At 42.6% G+C, this 16,555-nt stretch overlaps 1 protein-coding gene across 1 annotated transcript in view; it reads right to left on the minus strand.

Annotated features, from left to right (window-relative positions):
- Positions 1–4,766: 4,766 nt before the first annotated feature.
- The window catches only part of APBB1IP (amyloid beta precursor protein binding family B member 1 interacting protein), a 247,373-nt gene continuing 235,584 nt past the window's right edge, over positions 4,767–16,555 (minus strand). Inside the window, exon 14 of the mRNA XM_030199285.1 lies at positions 4,767–5,475. Within this exon, the coding sequence (XP_030055145.1) occupies positions 4,885–5,475 (591 nt within the window). The 3' untranslated portion in view covers positions 4,767–4,884. The remainder of the gene's footprint in view (positions 5,476–16,555) is intronic.

Here is a 16,555-nt window from a genome sequence, read left to right on the forward strand (position 1 = left end):
GACATTCTGCAAACCGGTACAATCATTGGTATTGAGTCATTTGGACTATTGTAATTCCTTATAAGCAGGATGCAAGGCACAAACCATTACGAAACTCCAGACTGCCCAGAACACTGCAGCCAGACTGATATTTGGAAAGGCAAAATATGAAAGTGCCAGTCCCCTTAGAGAAAAATTGCATTGGCTCCCACTAAAAGTTCGAATTGCATTTAAAGTTTGCACCTTAGTTCACAAAATTATTTATGGAGATGCCCCAACTTATATGTCAGACCTAATAGACCTACCAAAGAGAAACAGCAAAAGTTCATCACGTACCTTCTTAAAGCTCCATTATCCCAACTGCAGAGGACTTAAATACAAATCTATACATACTTCTAGCTTTTCATACATCTGCACACAACTATGGAATGAATTACCGATCACCATAAAAACAACACACGACTTGACAACCTTCTGGAAATTACTGAAGACTTACTTGTTCAAAAAGACGTACAATAAGGATCCCCCATAATGTACTGACTCCTAAACTACACCAGATACAACTATTATGGAACTTTCTTAATTTGTTTATTTTATTACATCCTCATTACTGAATATTATATCTTGTCCTGATATTACTATGTAATGTTTCATCTATTTATCTACTTCTAATCCTACATGATATTCTTATGAACCTTATTTGTAACAATTCTGAAACTCTTATTCCGTTAATATGATTGCCATGATATTCTTATGCACCTTATCTGTATCTATATTCTTATCCTATTAATGTGATTGTTGTTGTAACATATTGTAAGCCACATTGAGCCTGCAAATAGGTGGGAAAATGTGGGATACAAATGCATCAAATAAAAAATAAATAAATAAGAATGATATCAAAATGAGAAGAGAGAAAAGAGAGATACTATTGAGGGAAAAACTTACGGAACAAAATCAAAACCATCAAAATATGAAGAAGTACTTAGTTTCAATCATAGGGAAAATTAGGTTTGCAACCGTAAGACACCTCTATCCCACGTAGCATAGTAACGTTCAATCTCTCACGATCAATCTCTCTATATCTCTCATCAGTCTCTGTTAGTCTCTCTCGACAGCCATAGAATTCTCACTGTTTCGTAGCTTCATCAGGAGAGGATTGCAATACAATGAGGAAGATGTCTATTTTTTGCATATCCTCTCCTGATGAAGCTACGAAACAGTGAGAATTCTATGGCTGTCGAGAGAGACTAACAGAGACTGATGAGAGATATAAAGAGAGATTGATCGTGAGAGATTGACCATTACTATGCTATGTGGGATCTTTTGAAAATCTCCCCGTCACCATATGTGTACTAGAGGTGTCTTATGGTTGTGAACCTAATTTTCCCCATGATTGAAGCTAAGTACTTCTTCATTTTTTGATGTTTTTGATTTTGGTCCGTAAGTTTTCCCTCAATAGTATCTCTCTTTTCTCGCTTCTCGTTTTGATATCATTATTCTGATAATATATACAAGATGTTACTTTAATAGATATCACCTGTGTCTATTAACAATTGATTTGCTACTGTACCACCCTCTTTTTTTTTTTACTGTAGACTGGTTCAGTGGTTTTACTCTGCAGATTTTTGGAGGTGGTGGTTGGCCCATGATGAAAGCCATTACAGGTGTGTCCTCTCAGTTAGTACCCTTGGCTTATGAGGCCTTTATTTAATATTCCTTAAGAAGTAACCTTTTGTTATACACAAGGTGCTTATTTATAATTATTTAGAGCATTCCTCTATAAGTTTCTTAATTTATTGCTCTAAGCAGAATCACTAATTTTTTGGTATTGATATATATCTCATGTAGGATTCTGATGATGTTCCCCAACTTTGCAAAGATTTACAGTACTGGTAGGAGATAAGCTGGAAGAGCTCTAAAATATTTCCTGAAAAGTGTAGTTAAAATTCATAACCAACTGAGGGCTCCTTGCAATGTTGTATATGTTAACAACAAAAGTTAGGTGTAAAAATGGCATCACCAGTGTTTTAATAAGTTTATCAAAATATTAGTAGTCATTGGCCAGAAATTGGCATGAAGGCTAGATAAAGATACTAAGGTACTCATTTTCAAAGCACAGACTTACAAAGTTACATAGAGGGGTATTTTCGATATGACGTCTAAATCTGAATTTGGACTTTTACACAAAAAGTCCAAATTCTGAACAGGAAAGAAGATCATTTTCAACAAAAAAAATAACAGACTTTCTTTTTCTATTGAAAATAATGTTTTGAAAAATGTTGTGTGATTTGGACGTTTTGTTTTTCGGTCCATTTTCAAACAAAAAAACGTCCAAATGCAAAACGCACAAAATCAAGCCATTAGGATACAGAACATAAGAAAAGTTTGTCACAGGAAAGCATTCATAGAGGATAACAAAGTTCAAACTGCTGTGGAATCAGTCAGTTCTATTACATCTGAAAAATTATTTTGTAGGAAGACTAATATTTCAAAATATCAAAACATTCAGAAAAATGAGAGACTAGTGCTTGTTCTGACTGTGGTGCTAGCTACACAGAGGTAAAATTATTTACATGTCCTCAGTGTGGTAAAAGATTCACAGGCAACACATCCCTCGTAGTTCATAAGAGAATCCATGCAGGTGTAAAACCATTTACATGTTCTGAGTGTGGTAAAAGCTTCAGAAAGAATGCATTGCTTGCAGTGCACCAGAGAATCCACATAGGAGTGAAACCATATATATGTACAGAGTGTGGTAGAAGCTTCTGCTGGAAGGGAAACCTCACAGTGCACCAGAAAATGCACACAGGAGTGAAACCATTAACGTGTATAGAGTATAATAAAAGCTTTTGTTGGAAGGTAAACCTCACAATGCACCAGAGAATACACACACAGGAATAAAACCATTTACATGTTCTGAGTGAGGTAAAAGCTTTGGAAAGAAAGCCTCACATGGTATCAGAGAATCCACATAGGGATGAAACTATTTACATGCACTGAGGAGGTTAAATGCTTCAGTTGCATTGGGACAGGTAATTAGGGAATGTACACTCTTGCTATGAAGTATGGAAAAAATAGCACTCTAGTCTTTAGAGATATGTATGAGACCTCCTTTTTATCTGTAGATCTGAATTCAAAGCCCAAATCTACTGATAAACAATAGACACAAGGCTCAGATGTTATAAAAAAATAGAAAGCTTGGCATCAGGTAGAATAATGTAAAAGTGACTTCCCATGAAAGCAGTAGGGCATCCTAGGTGGCACTGCAGTGGACTTTGTAAAATGCACCCAATGGTGAGATGTGTGCAGTGGACACATCTCACCATTGCTCCCTTACCTTGTCTGCTAAGCCCCCCAAAACCCACTACTCCCAACTGCACATCACTACAATAACCCCTATGGGTGAAGGAGGCACCTATATTGGGTAAAGTGGGTTTCTGGTGAGTTTTGGAGGGTTCACAGTTTCCTTCACAAATGTAACAGGTAGGGGGAGGTAGGAGCCTGGGTCCACCTGTCTAGACTTCTCCAGGGACCTATGGACCTGAGTATAACATCTGAAGGTGGCACAGAGGCTGGCAAGTAATGTTTTTCATTACATTTTTGGGATGTGGGAGGGGGTTAGTGACCACTGGGGGAATAAGGGGAGGTCATTCCTGATTCTCTCCAGTGGTCATCTGGTTATTTAGGGCACCTTTTGTGCCTTATTTGTTATAAAAACAGGTCTAGCTCAAAACGTCTAAGTTTTTTTTTAGTCTTAGTATTTTTATTGATTTAATTACAGAACAACATAATACAAACCAGTGTATGTACATATTTTAAAAAGCGTAAAGAAGGGGGAAAAGAAAAGAAAAACACTTCTCAACATGCATCTTTAAAGTAAGTCAGCAACAAAGACCACTTCTCCTTATGCAAGATAAAACAAGGTGATTTTTTTTTTAGCAAGGAATGTTTCATATTTATAAGTTTGAAACACTAGATTCCACTAGTCTTGATGTGTGGCTTGGTTCAAAATCTTCCAGTGCGTAAAAACTACCTTCAGGGCTAAAGTAAACATGGTATTAACAAGCACGCATTCATTTGGGTTTAACGTAGATCTAAAACATTGGTCTCTAAGCAACACATATTTGTACAATATAGGACTAGTAAAATGAAACACTTCTGTTAAAGTGAGCCATATGTCATTCCAGAATGTTTTAATACATACACACTCAAAAATAAGATGTTCAATAGTACCTTGCTGGGCATGACAGGACCAACATAAACCAGGAATGCAAGGGTTAATTAGCAACCCATAGGTATATGGAATCTTAGACACTTTGTTGATTTAAATAATCACACCTGGAAATAATTTTCAGCTATGAAGGTTGAATTTGCCTTATTAAATTCTCAATTCTACCAATGGTTACAACTTCATTCCATGCTGAAAAAACCACATTGCAAATTGATAAGATGCATCATTCCCCTGAACTTCTTGATTTAGTTAAAAGTCTTCAGTCTACAAGACATGTTGCATTGCATGTTTATACTTTCCTTTTAAGTAAAATGTCTAAGTTTTAGTCCTGGATGGTTTTGTTTTGTTCCATTATGGCTGAAAAATGTTTAACTCTTAGGAACGCCCAAGTTCCGCCCTGAACACACCCCTGGCACTCCCCCTTGAGAGTTGGACACACTTCTGGTGGACTTCAGAGAAAAACATCTAAAAATAGGTTTCAAAAATGCTGATTTGGACGTTTTAGTGAGAAAAATGTCCAAATGCAGACCTATGTCACTTTTTGGACGTTTTTCTCTTTAGAAAATGGGCCCAATAGTAGCCTAAGTCTATGTGCTTTGAAAATGAGCCTTCACATGTTCTCTAATCCTGTACAGGATAACTGGATTTATACATTTGGATTATAGAACAAGACTTCAAGAGGTGCTCCCTCTTTTTTTCTGCAAAGCTTTCATGAGATCAGACATGAAGTCTGGCTGCCCACCTCCACCCCCGACTGGAGTTGGTCCAGCCAGACTTGGCTGCTCAGAATGGAGGCTAGTAATATCTTGCCTTTTTGGAGGTAGCGGAACGGGCTTTTTCATAAAAGGTTTAGGCTGGTTGGAGGAAGGAGGTGGAGGTGGAAGAGGAGGACCTGGTGGCAGTTGTGCTCTATCACCAGTAGCGAAGCAAGGAGGGGGAGGCGGCAAAAAGTCAGGAGGAGGATCGTAGAAGTCATCAGGTGGTGGTGGCAAATCATTGTTGCATGGTGGAGGCAATGGGAAAGCATCCGGCGGTGGTGGTGAAGGCGATGGTGGTGGTGGCAGCAGCACATTTGCGTTGACATTTTTCACGTTGGATGGCAATGTTAGAGCTGATGAATAGGCTTGTGAAGATATTCGGGCAGGTGCTGGGGGTGGTATTTTTGATGCATGCAAAGCTACTTTTGGGCTCTGTTGATGGTTTGACGATGGTACTGGCTGTAGTTGCGCTTGATCAGGCTTCCTTCCAACATTTGGCTTCTTGTCCTTTAATAAAATGAGAATACAGATAAAGGTTTCAGTACTGAACAGAAATACTTTACAGCTACTTAGTCTCCATGATTCACTGCCCACACCACCAAACCCCCTCCCCAGTCAAACAAAAAGAAATCCACAGTTTATTTCAGCTAACCTAATAGGGATGCTCAGAAATGGGATCTGCTTTCCTTGGTAGCATGCAGAACAAATATAGAAGGAAATTTCAAAATGAACAGAAGCAGGGAGCTTCTCTTGAAACCAATTAGGAAGCCCTAATGCATCTTATTGATTATCCAGCTCTCCTGTTATTGATGGTGGTCATCATAGCGGATCCTAAGAAGATTACAGATTGGCTTGGATGGAGAAATACACAGTATACTTTAAGTTCAGTAACATTAATAATGTGGAACTTTCATATGCAAACTCTCATATGCAAACTCCTTTGCTTGTTTCATCTTAGAAACAGCAGCTATAATTTGGGCCCATTACTGAATTGTTTGACTAGAATTAAAATAGCTATAATATAACTTCTGTGGCTTAATCATCAGTTCATGGAAGGATTCTGAAGTTTCTTTTTCATAGTGGTTACCAAAGCATTTTGTAATGGGCTTATACATACCCTACAGAACACATAACCCCAGAAAAAAAAAAGGACAACCAGCTGCAACACAGGGCAGGGCAGCTTAGGGACAGAGATAGACAAGTGACAATGAAGTCTGTCCAAAACAAAAAGGAATAAAGGGTGTCCCTAAGTGGAAATTTGGGAAGTTGAGGTTTAAGCTCTATTCAACTCAACCTGGGGATAATATTAAGATAGGGGCTTAAAAGGAGAAGGCAGATTGGTGGGAAGGAGTGAAGAATAATGAATGATGGAGGGAGAATGGAGGTATTCTGGCTAGAGAAGAATTATCCAAACCATACACAGTGTGAGAGGGGATATACCACTGGCAAAGAATGGTAAGCCAGGGCCCAAGAACTAGCCATGAGAGGAAGTGTACTGGGCCAGAATGACCTGGGCATGGAAAGCAAGGCCTGAAGCTGTCCAAGCCATTCATTAGCCCTACTCTCATTTCCCCAAGACTTTTGGTAATGGAAATAGGGGATCAATAATTCATAAGATTCAAGATGGTCGCTTACTCACAGTATTCAAAACAATTTCTAAAACTGAAAAGTTGTTGACCAGCAGGGGATGTGGTAAGATATTAAAGCAAGAGCTTGGTTCCATAACTAATCATTTGAACATGGTCTGCATGCCTGTTTGATACTAGCTATTGTGCTGCCATAGGAGCCAAACATTGTGCATTAAGTGTTAATGGTGGTTAATTGCAAGAAAAGGCTGCCAGTGATTTTACTTTTGAAAGCCAAAAAATTAGGGCTTTTAAGATTTCCCATTTTAAAAAGTGCAGTTTTTTCATTCTATACTTTAGAAAATATTCACTAAACAATTCTGCTTTTGTTCCTTGTTAGGAAGAGATGCGTATGGTTCTGCCAAACATTTATAAACCTGATATATCATCCCAAGGTCTCAGAACATTTTGCTGCAGCATGAATCCATTTACTATGACAGGAATTAACCCTCAGGGCATTGGGATTATTAAATTCTACACTCATTGTGTCAACAAAAAAGAATACAAATATTTGCATGAAAAATTGTAAACTCCAATATAAATGAAAAATAGGTAACATTAACGATGCTTAGTACAATAAATATTAGGGCTATAAGTTAATTGTAGTTAACTCTGCGATTAATATATTAATTATTAATCACGATTAAAAAATGAATCATGTTGCAGAGTCTCCTGTCTCCTCCAAACATCTCTTCTACTCTCTTCCACTCCCAATCTCTGTCCTCAGTGCAACAATCTGGTATTCCCCCCCCCCCACTGCGATTCAACATCACCCCCTTCCAATGCTGGTCTACTTTAAAGGTCATCTGTTGGTCCCCGGCAGTGTTGTACATATGCTGCCTGCAGACAGACTGGTCTAAAGCGTTCCTCCTGGCCCATCTTGTGTCCTCTGACATCACTTTCTGTTTCTGCATGGGCAGTAGGGATCAGAGGGAGGGAGATTATCAGTCCTTTAGGGAAGGGGGTTGGGATTTGATATACCGCCTTTCTGTGGTTACAATCAAAGTGGTTTACATATTCACCAAGGACAAGCAGGCCTATCTGTTCTCACAAGTGGGTGGCGCCGATCATGTCGCCCAGTCCAGGACTTATGACAAACATAAGTAGAGCAAGCACAAGACACGCTCCACCACGCATGAGCGAGTGCTTTCCTGCCTGCCGTGAGAATGTGGTGAGCTTAGTTCTTTTTCTACCACGGTGAGGAGGAGAAGGTGTGTTTTTTTTAACTGTCTCCTCACATTGCTCGATCCAAAAAGCTTCTTTTTGTGCCTTCTGGCATTTTTCCGGCCTTGATTATGTTCCCGTTTGTTGAACCCCCTCTTATTTTGTTCCTTTATTCTTTTAGTTTCTTTTTTTCCCCGGTTTTAAGTTTCCTTGTTTTTCCATCGTTACATAGCCGATTTTAGGCCTTGACTTCGGCCAGGTTCTTCCTCTTTATTTTTCTGGTGGCTTGCTCCTTTTTCAGGCACCATTGCTTCAGCCCCAGTGCACTCATAAGTACATAAGTATTGCCATACTGGGACAGACCAAAGGTCCATAAAACCCAGCATCCTGTTTCTAACAGTGGGCGATCCAGGTCACAAATACCTGGCAAGATCCCAAAATAGTACAAAACATTTTATGCTGCTTATCCCAGAAATAAGCAGTGGGTTTTCCCCAAGTCCATTTTAATAATGGTCTATGGACTTTTCCTTTAGGAAGCCGTCCAAACAGCTAACCGCCTTTACCACATTCTCTGGCAACGAATTCCAGAGTTTAATTACACGTTGAAAGAAGAAACGTTTTCTCTGATTAATTTTAAATTTACTACTTTGTAGCTTCATTGAATGCCCCCTAGTCATAGTATTTTTGGAAAGAGTGAACAGATGCTTCAAGTCTACCCTTTCCACTGCACTCATTATTTTATAGACCTCTATCATATCTCCCCTCAGCCATCTTTTCTCCAAGCTGAAGAGCCCTAGCCGCTTTAGCCTCTCCTCATAGGGAAGTCGTCCCATCCCCTTTATCATTTTTGTTGCCCTTCTCTGCACCTTTTCTAATTCCACTATATCTTTTTTGAGATGCGATGACCAGAATTGAACACATTATTTGAGGTGTGGTTTAACCATGGAGCGATAAAAAGGCATTATTATAACGTCCTTGTTCTCATCAACAGTGTGTGCCCAAGGCCCCTGCTACTCCACAGTCAAAGCAAGGCACGAGCTTTTGACTGGCTCAGCAGAGCATAGCCGCTGTCAATGTGTCCGTCTTAGACAACTTGCCAGTCGGGTGGAAGCTGAAAGATTTTTCAAGAAAGGTGGACGCTTACAACCTCCGACCAGTGGGTTGTCCAAATAGTCCATCTCAGATATGCCCTCAATTAATATCAGAAACCTTTAAATTGCCTTTCCCCCCATGATCTCATTCCTTCAGCTCTCATCACAAACAGGTGCTTGCAGAGGAACTCTCAGCCCTTCTGAATGCCCATGCGGTCGAGCCTGTTCCACCAGGGGAAGAAGGGTGGGGATTCTATTCCAGGTACTTCCTTGTGCAGAAGAAAACAGGGGTATGCATCCCATCCTAGTCCTAAGGGCCCTGAACAAATTCCTGGTCACAGAAAAGTTCAGGATGGTCTCCCTGGGCACCCTTCTCCCCATGATCCAGGAAAATGATTGGCTATGCTCTCTGGACTTAAAGGATACATATACTCACATTCTGATGCTTCCAGCCCACCGAAAGTATCTACAGTTTCGGATGAGAACACATCACTACCAGTACCATGTGTTGTTTTTTGTGCTTGTGTCAGCTGCCAGGGTTTTCACCAAATGTCTAGCGGTAGTTGCTGCGTCGCTACACAGACTGGGAGTCCTTGTGTTCCCTTACCTCGATGTTTGGCAGGTGAAGATCACCTTGGAGGATGGTGCTTAGGAGTCCATGCTGAGGACTATTCGAGTGCTAGAGTTACTAGGGTTAATTTTAAACTACCCCAAGTCCCACCTGCACCTTGCCCAATAATTGGAGTTCATAGGAGTCCTGCTCAACACACAGAAGGTTCGAGTTTACCTTCCGGGGCCAAGAGCAGACATTTTAGTCGCACTGGCTTCACAGGTTTGAGACTCTTAGCAGGTCATGGCTTGGCAGATGTTGAGGCTCTTGGGTCCCATGGCATCCACATTATATGTAACACCCATGACATGTCTTCACAATGGACCCTGGCTTCTTTATGGTATCAAGCCACGGGGAATCTGGATGTCATCCGAGTGTCCCAGAGCTTCTTCGCTCACTTCACTGATGGACCATTCAATCCAATTTGACTCTGGGTCTTCCTTTCCAAATACCTCATCCGCACAAAGTGCTGATGACGGATGCATTCCTCCTGAGTTGGGGAGCTCATGTGGATGGTTTCCACACTCAAGGTGTTTGGTCTGCCCAGGAAACAAATCTTCAGATCAGTCTCCTGGAGCTCCAGGCAATCTGGAATTCTCTAAAGGCTTTCAGAGATAGTCTGTCTCATCAAATTGTGCTCATTCAAAAAGACAACTAGTGTGCTATGTATTACACCAACAAGTGGGGAGGCACCAGATCATGCCCTCTGTGTCAGAATGCTGTCCGGATGTGGCATTGGGCTCGTCAACACGGCATGTACCTGCAAGCCACTTATATGGCGAGCAAATACAACACCTTGGCCGACAGACTGAGCAAGGTTATGCAACCGCGAGTGGTCTCTCAGCATGACTGTTGTCCACAAGATTTTCCGAGCATGGGGCACCCTCTTAGTGGATCTCTTTGCCACTCAAATCAATAGCAAAGTCCCTCAGTTCTGTTCTAGGCTTCAGGCACATGACAGACTAACGTTGGATGTCTTCCTTCTCCATTGAGGGACAGGTCTGCTGTATGCATATCCTCCCATACCTCTTGTGGGGAAGACTTTGCTGAAACTCAAGCAAGATCAAGGAACCATGATTCTGATCGCACCACATTGGCCTCAGCAGATTTGGTTCCCTGTTCTTCTGGAGTTATCCTCCAAAGAACCATGGAGATTGGAGTGTTTTCCAACCCTCATAACTAAGAATGAGGGATCTATTCTACATCCCAACCTTCAATCTCTGGCTCTCACAGCTTGGATGTTGAGAGCAAAGAATTTGCTTCCTTGGGTCTTTCAGAGGGTGTCTCTTGGGTCTTGCTGGCTTCTAGGATAGATTCCACTAAGAGGTGTTACTCTTTTAAATGGAAGAGGTTTGCCATCTGGTATGAGAGCAAGGCCCTAGGTCCCCTTGCTTTCCCTATACAGACCCTGAATGAATACCTTCTGCACTTATCTTAGTCTGGTCTTAAGGCCAACTCCATAAGGGTTCATCTCAGTGCAATCAATGCTTATCAATCATAGTGCAGAAGGTAAGCCCATCTCTGGACAGCCTCTAGTTGTTCGATTCATGAGAGGTTTACTTTTGTCAAAGCCTCCTGTCAAACCTCCACCAGTGTCATGGGACCTCAACGTCATTCTCATCCAGCTGATGAAAGCTCCTTTCGAGCTGCTGTATTTCTGGCATCTGAAGTACTTGACCTGGAAGGTCATTTTCTTGGTGGCTGTTACCTCAGCTTGTACAGTCAGTGAGCTTCAAGCCTTAGTAGTGGATGCACCTTATACTAAGTTCCATCACAACAGAGTAGTCCTCCGCATGCATCCTAAGTTCATGTCAAAGGTTGTGTTGGAGTAGATAGTTAGGAGTATTTTGATTGTATTCATTTTGGCGTCAGTTTGGGGATCAGTAGGTGATAGGTAGGTTACTCTCAGTCACCTGCTTGGGGGTGGTGTCCTGGGCTTGGAGCTCTTTTGCTTTAGACACTGTTCTGATGGTTGGGGTAGAGAGGTTCCGTTATCAAGGGGGCAGTGCTGCCGGTTGGGGTAGAGTTGCAAGCTGGCTGTCTAGCAAGTGGCGGTCATTTGGACTGGGATCTTCACAGATCAGCCTTCTGTGGTTAGTACTTCGGTGGGTATATTTGGTAGGTGGCTCAGCTGGGTCCGACTGGGGGTGAGCTACTTTTGCCGCGCGATTCGGCCGGTGGGAGCTCCCTCTGTGCTCCGGGACAGTGTAAAAGCTAGATCTGCGGGATCCCCCGGATCTGAGTGCAACCTTGAGACTGGACCACATCTTTGTTTTGGCGGCCGCTGCTGCTTACAGTACACAGTACACTGCAGCGATCAGCAGCCATAACCCAGCGCTGCGATTCTCTAATCTCCTCTTGCCATGGCGAATCTTCAGGAGGTTAAACCAAGGAGGTATAAAAGACTGAAGTGGAGGTAAGCCTATCTAGTCCACTGTAGGTAAGGAAGATATTTGATTAGTCTCCGTTTCCACTCCCCGGCGCAGCTGTCATTGACGTTCACTCGAGGCACAGCAAGCAAACCTGTGAGCTGCTGCATCTACGTTGTTGTTCTTTATTGTCAGTCCATCTGTGCTCTGTGCTCCTCGTCTCCTGCAACACACCGTCCCGCTCTCCCCAGTGGGCGCTCATTGTTCTCTTCCTCGCCCTGCTGCCCTTGGTGGGTGTTCGGCTGGCCGGCGCTCCCTCAGTGTGTAGCGGAGCTTGGGGCACCGCTGTCTAGCCGGCGATTTCGGGGGTAGGGACTGGTGCCGAGGCCCAGCAGGGCTACGCTGTGCTGTCGAGTCAGGGAGGAGGCTGCGGTCAGACCTCAGCGGCTCTCGGTGGGGCATGCACGCAGAAAGATTCGGCTTGATGGCATTCTTGGTCCTCCACTTTGCCTTCCAGGTGAGCCCCAGTAGTGGCCAGTTGCCGGTCTGCTGATCTCCGTAGTCTTCCGTGAGTCGCATGGCTCATTTCTCGCTGGCTACCATCCAGGGTCGCCGGAGCTTGCTGCTCCCATGACCTTTAGGTAGCGCCCATCTTTACAAAAAATCCAGTACTTATTTGTGGGCTAAGCAGCATGAAAGGTATTGTAGTATTTTGGGATGTTTCCAGGATTGTCCACTGTTGCGAAGAGGATACTGTGCTTGATGGAGCTTCGGTGTGTCCCAGTAGGGCAACACTTAGGTAGCAGTCCTTTGGGCTGGTGCACAGCTGGCCCCTCTGCTGGCAGCGGAGCGATAATTTTGCCCCCCGCCGTAGCCCTGACTTGGCAGAGCCCTGTGGCCAGCACTGTAGCTGCCTTTGAATTAGTTGTTTAAAGGCAGCACATTTCTGGTGATTGTAGGAAGGAGAAGCATTGTGAGGTGGGTGGGTGGGTGGGTGGAAAGAAAAAGTAGCCATACTGGGTCAGACCAATGGCCAATCTAGCCCAGTATCCTGATTTCTAAACAGTGGTCAAGCCAGGTCACAAGTACCTGGCAGAAACCCAAATCATGGCAACACTCCATACTACAAATCCCAGGGCAAACAGTTGCTTCCCATGTCTGCCTCAATTGCAGACTATGGACTTTTCCTCCAGGAATTTGTCCAAACCCTTTTTAAACCCAGATACGCTAACTGCTGTTACCACATCCTCCGCCAAAAAGTTCCAGAGCTTAACTATTCGTTGAGTGAAAAAATATTTCCTCCTATTTGTTTTAAAAGTATTTCTTTGCAACTTCCTTGAGTGTCCCCTAGTCTTTGCACTTTTGGAACAAGTAAAAAATTGATGTACTTCTACTCGTTCTACACCACTTAGGATTTTGTAGACCTCATTCATTTCTCCCCTCATCCGTCTCTTTTCCAAGCTGGAGTCCTAACCTCTTTAGCTTTTCCACATATGAGAGGAGTTGCATCCCCTTTATCATTTTGGTCGCTGTTCTTTGAACCTTTTCTAATTCCACTATATCTTTTTTGAGATACAGCCAGCAGAACTGAATTCAATACTCAAGGTGTGGACGCACCATGGAGCTATACAAAGGCATTATAGTGTTTTCTGTCTTTTTCACCATCCCTTTCCTAATAATTCCTAGCATCCTATTTGCTTTTTTGGCTGCCGCCACACACCGAGCAAAAGATTTCAGCATATTATCTACAATGACATCCAGATCTTTTTCTTGAGTGCTGACCCCCCCAAAGTGGACTTTAGCATCAGGTAACTATGATTCGGATTATTCTTCCCAATGTGCATCACCTTGCATTTGTCCACATTAAATTTCATGTGCCATTTGGATGCCTAGTCTTCTAATTTCCTAAGGTCTTCCTACAATATTTCACAGTTCGCATGTGTTTTAACAACCTTGAATAGTTTTGTGTCATCTGCAAATTTGATCATCTCACTTGTTGTTTCGTTTTCCATATCATTTATAAATATATTAAATAGTACCGGTCCCAGTACACATCCCTGCGGCACTCCACTGTTCACCCTCCTCCATTGAGAGAAATGACCATTTAACCCTACCCTCTGTTTTCTGTCCAATAACCAATTCCTAATCCACACCAGAACCTTGCCTCCTATCCCATAACTCTTTAATTTTCTCAGGAGTCTCTCATGAGGAACTTTATCAAAAGCTTTCTGAAAATCTAGATATTACATCAACCGGTTCACCTTTATCCACGTTTACTCATACCTTCAAAGAAATGAAGCAAATTGGTGAGGCAAGACTTCCCTCAGCAGAACCCATGCTGACTCTGTCCCATGTTTATCTACGTGTTCTGTAATCTTATTCTTTATAATAGTTTCCACTATTTTGCCCGGCAACAACGTCAGGCTTACCAGTCTATAATTTCCTGGATCGCCCCTAGAACTCTTTTTAAAATCAGCGTCACATTGGCCACCCTCCAATCTTCAGGTACTACGGACGATTTTAAGAACAGTTTTCATATTACTAACAGCAGATCAGCAATTTCATCCTTGAGTTCTTTGAGTACTCTTGGATACAGTGGTGGAAATAAGTATTTGATCCCTTGCTGATTTTGTAAGTTTGCCCACTGACAAAGACATGAGCAGCCCATAATTGAAGGGTAGGTTATTGGTAACAGTGAGAGATAGCACATCACAAATTAAATCCGGAAAATCACATTGTGGAAAGTATATGAATTTATTTGCATTCTGCAGAGGGAAATAAGTATTTAATCCCTCTGGCAAACAAGACCTAATACTTGGTGGCAAAACCCTTGTTGGCAAGCACAGCGGTCAGACGTCTTCTGTAGTTGATGATGAGGTTTGCACACATGTCAGGAGGAATTTTGGTCCACTCCTCTTTGCAGATCATCTCTAAATCATTAAGAGTTCTGGGCTGTCGCTTGGCAACTCGCAGCTTCAGCTCCCTCCATAAGTTTTCAATGGGATTAAGGTCTGGTGACTGGCTAGGCCACTCCATGACCCTAATGTGCTTCTTCCTGAGCCACTCCTTTGTTGCCTTGGCTGTATGTTTTGGGTCATTGTCGTGCTGGAAGACCCAGCCACGACCCATTTTTAAGGCCCTGGCGGAGGGAAGGAGGTTGTCACTCAGAATTGTACGGTACATGGCCCCATCCATTCTCCCATTGATGCGGTGAAGTAGTCCTGTGCCCTTAGCAGAGAAACACCCCCAAAACATAACATTTCCACCTCCATGCTTGACAGTGGGGACGGTGTTCTTTGGGTCATAGGCAGCATTTCTCTTCCTCCAAACACGGCGAGTTGAGTTCATGCCAAAGAGCTCAATTTTTGTCTCATCTGACCACAGCACCTTCTCCCAATCACTCTCGGCATCATCCAGGTGTTCACTGGCAAACTTCAGACGGGCCGTCACATGTGCCTTCCGGAGCAGGGGGACCTTGCGGGCACTGCAGGATTGCAATCCGTTATGTCGTAATGTGTTACCAATGGTTTTCGTGGTGACAGTGGTCCCAGCTGCCTTGAGATCATTGACAAGTTCCCCCCTTGTAGTTGTAGGCTGATTTCTAACCTTCCTCATGATCAAAGATACCCCACGAGGTGAGATTTTGCGTGGAGCCCCAGATCTTTGTCGATTGACAGTTATTTTGTACTTCTTCCATTTTCTTACTATGGCACCAACAGTTGTCTCCTTCTCGCCCAGCGTCTTACTGATGGTTTTGTAGCCCATTCCAGCCTTGTGCAGGTGTATGATCTTGTCCCTGACATCCTTAGACAGCTCCTTGCTCTTGGCCATTTTGTAGAGGTTAGAGTCTGACTGATTCACTGAGTCTGTGGACAGGTGTCTTTCATACAGGTGACCATTGCCGACAGCTGTCTGTCATGCAGGTAACGAGTTGATTTGGAGCATCTACCTGGTCTGTAGGGGCCAGATCTCTTACTGGTTGGTGGGGGATCAAATACTTATTTCCCTCTGCAGAATGCAAATAAATTCATATACTTTCCACAATGTGATTTTCCGGATTTAATTTGTGATGTGCTATCTCTCACTGTTACCAATAACCTACCCTTCAATTATGGGCTGCTCATGTCTTTGTCAGTGGGCAAACTTACAAAATCAGCAAGGGATCAAATACTTATTTCCACCACTGTATATGCCATCCAGTCCAGGTGATTTACTACTCTTTAATTTGTCAATTTGGCTCAGTACATCTTCCAGGTTCACCGAGATTTCTTTCAGTTCTTCTGCATCATCACCCTTGAAAACCAATTCCGGTACAGCCAGATCTCTTACATCTTCTTCCGTAAAGACAGAAGCAAAGAATTCATTCAGTTTCGCCGCTATGGCCTTGTCAATGGATAAAAACTCTTCATAGTTTTTAACATGTTGTGCTTTTATAACATCATTTTCATTATCCATAACATTTTCATTTTCAGCCGTATTCTGTGGGTCTATTTCAGGGGTTTTAAACCCACAGTGAGTAAAACAATGCTGAATGGTTATGCTGCTAACATTTCTCCCGCTATCAGCAATAAACTGCACTGCTTGTAAAGGATCGATCTTTGCACTGACCTCCTTTGCAGTTGAAGATGATGTGAGCAAATTTTCTTCAACAGCTTCAAGGATAAAAAGTTACCAGTTTAGCGCGATATAAGGTATTCAAATTTTTTATGATTCCCATGTCCATTGATT

Source organism: Microcaecilia unicolor, chromosome 1 (assembly GCF_901765095.1).
Source record: "Microcaecilia unicolor chromosome 1, aMicUni1.1, whole genome shotgun sequence".
In the NCBI taxonomy this organism is placed as follows: domain Eukaryota; kingdom Metazoa; phylum Chordata; class Amphibia; order Gymnophiona; family Siphonopidae; genus Microcaecilia; species Microcaecilia unicolor.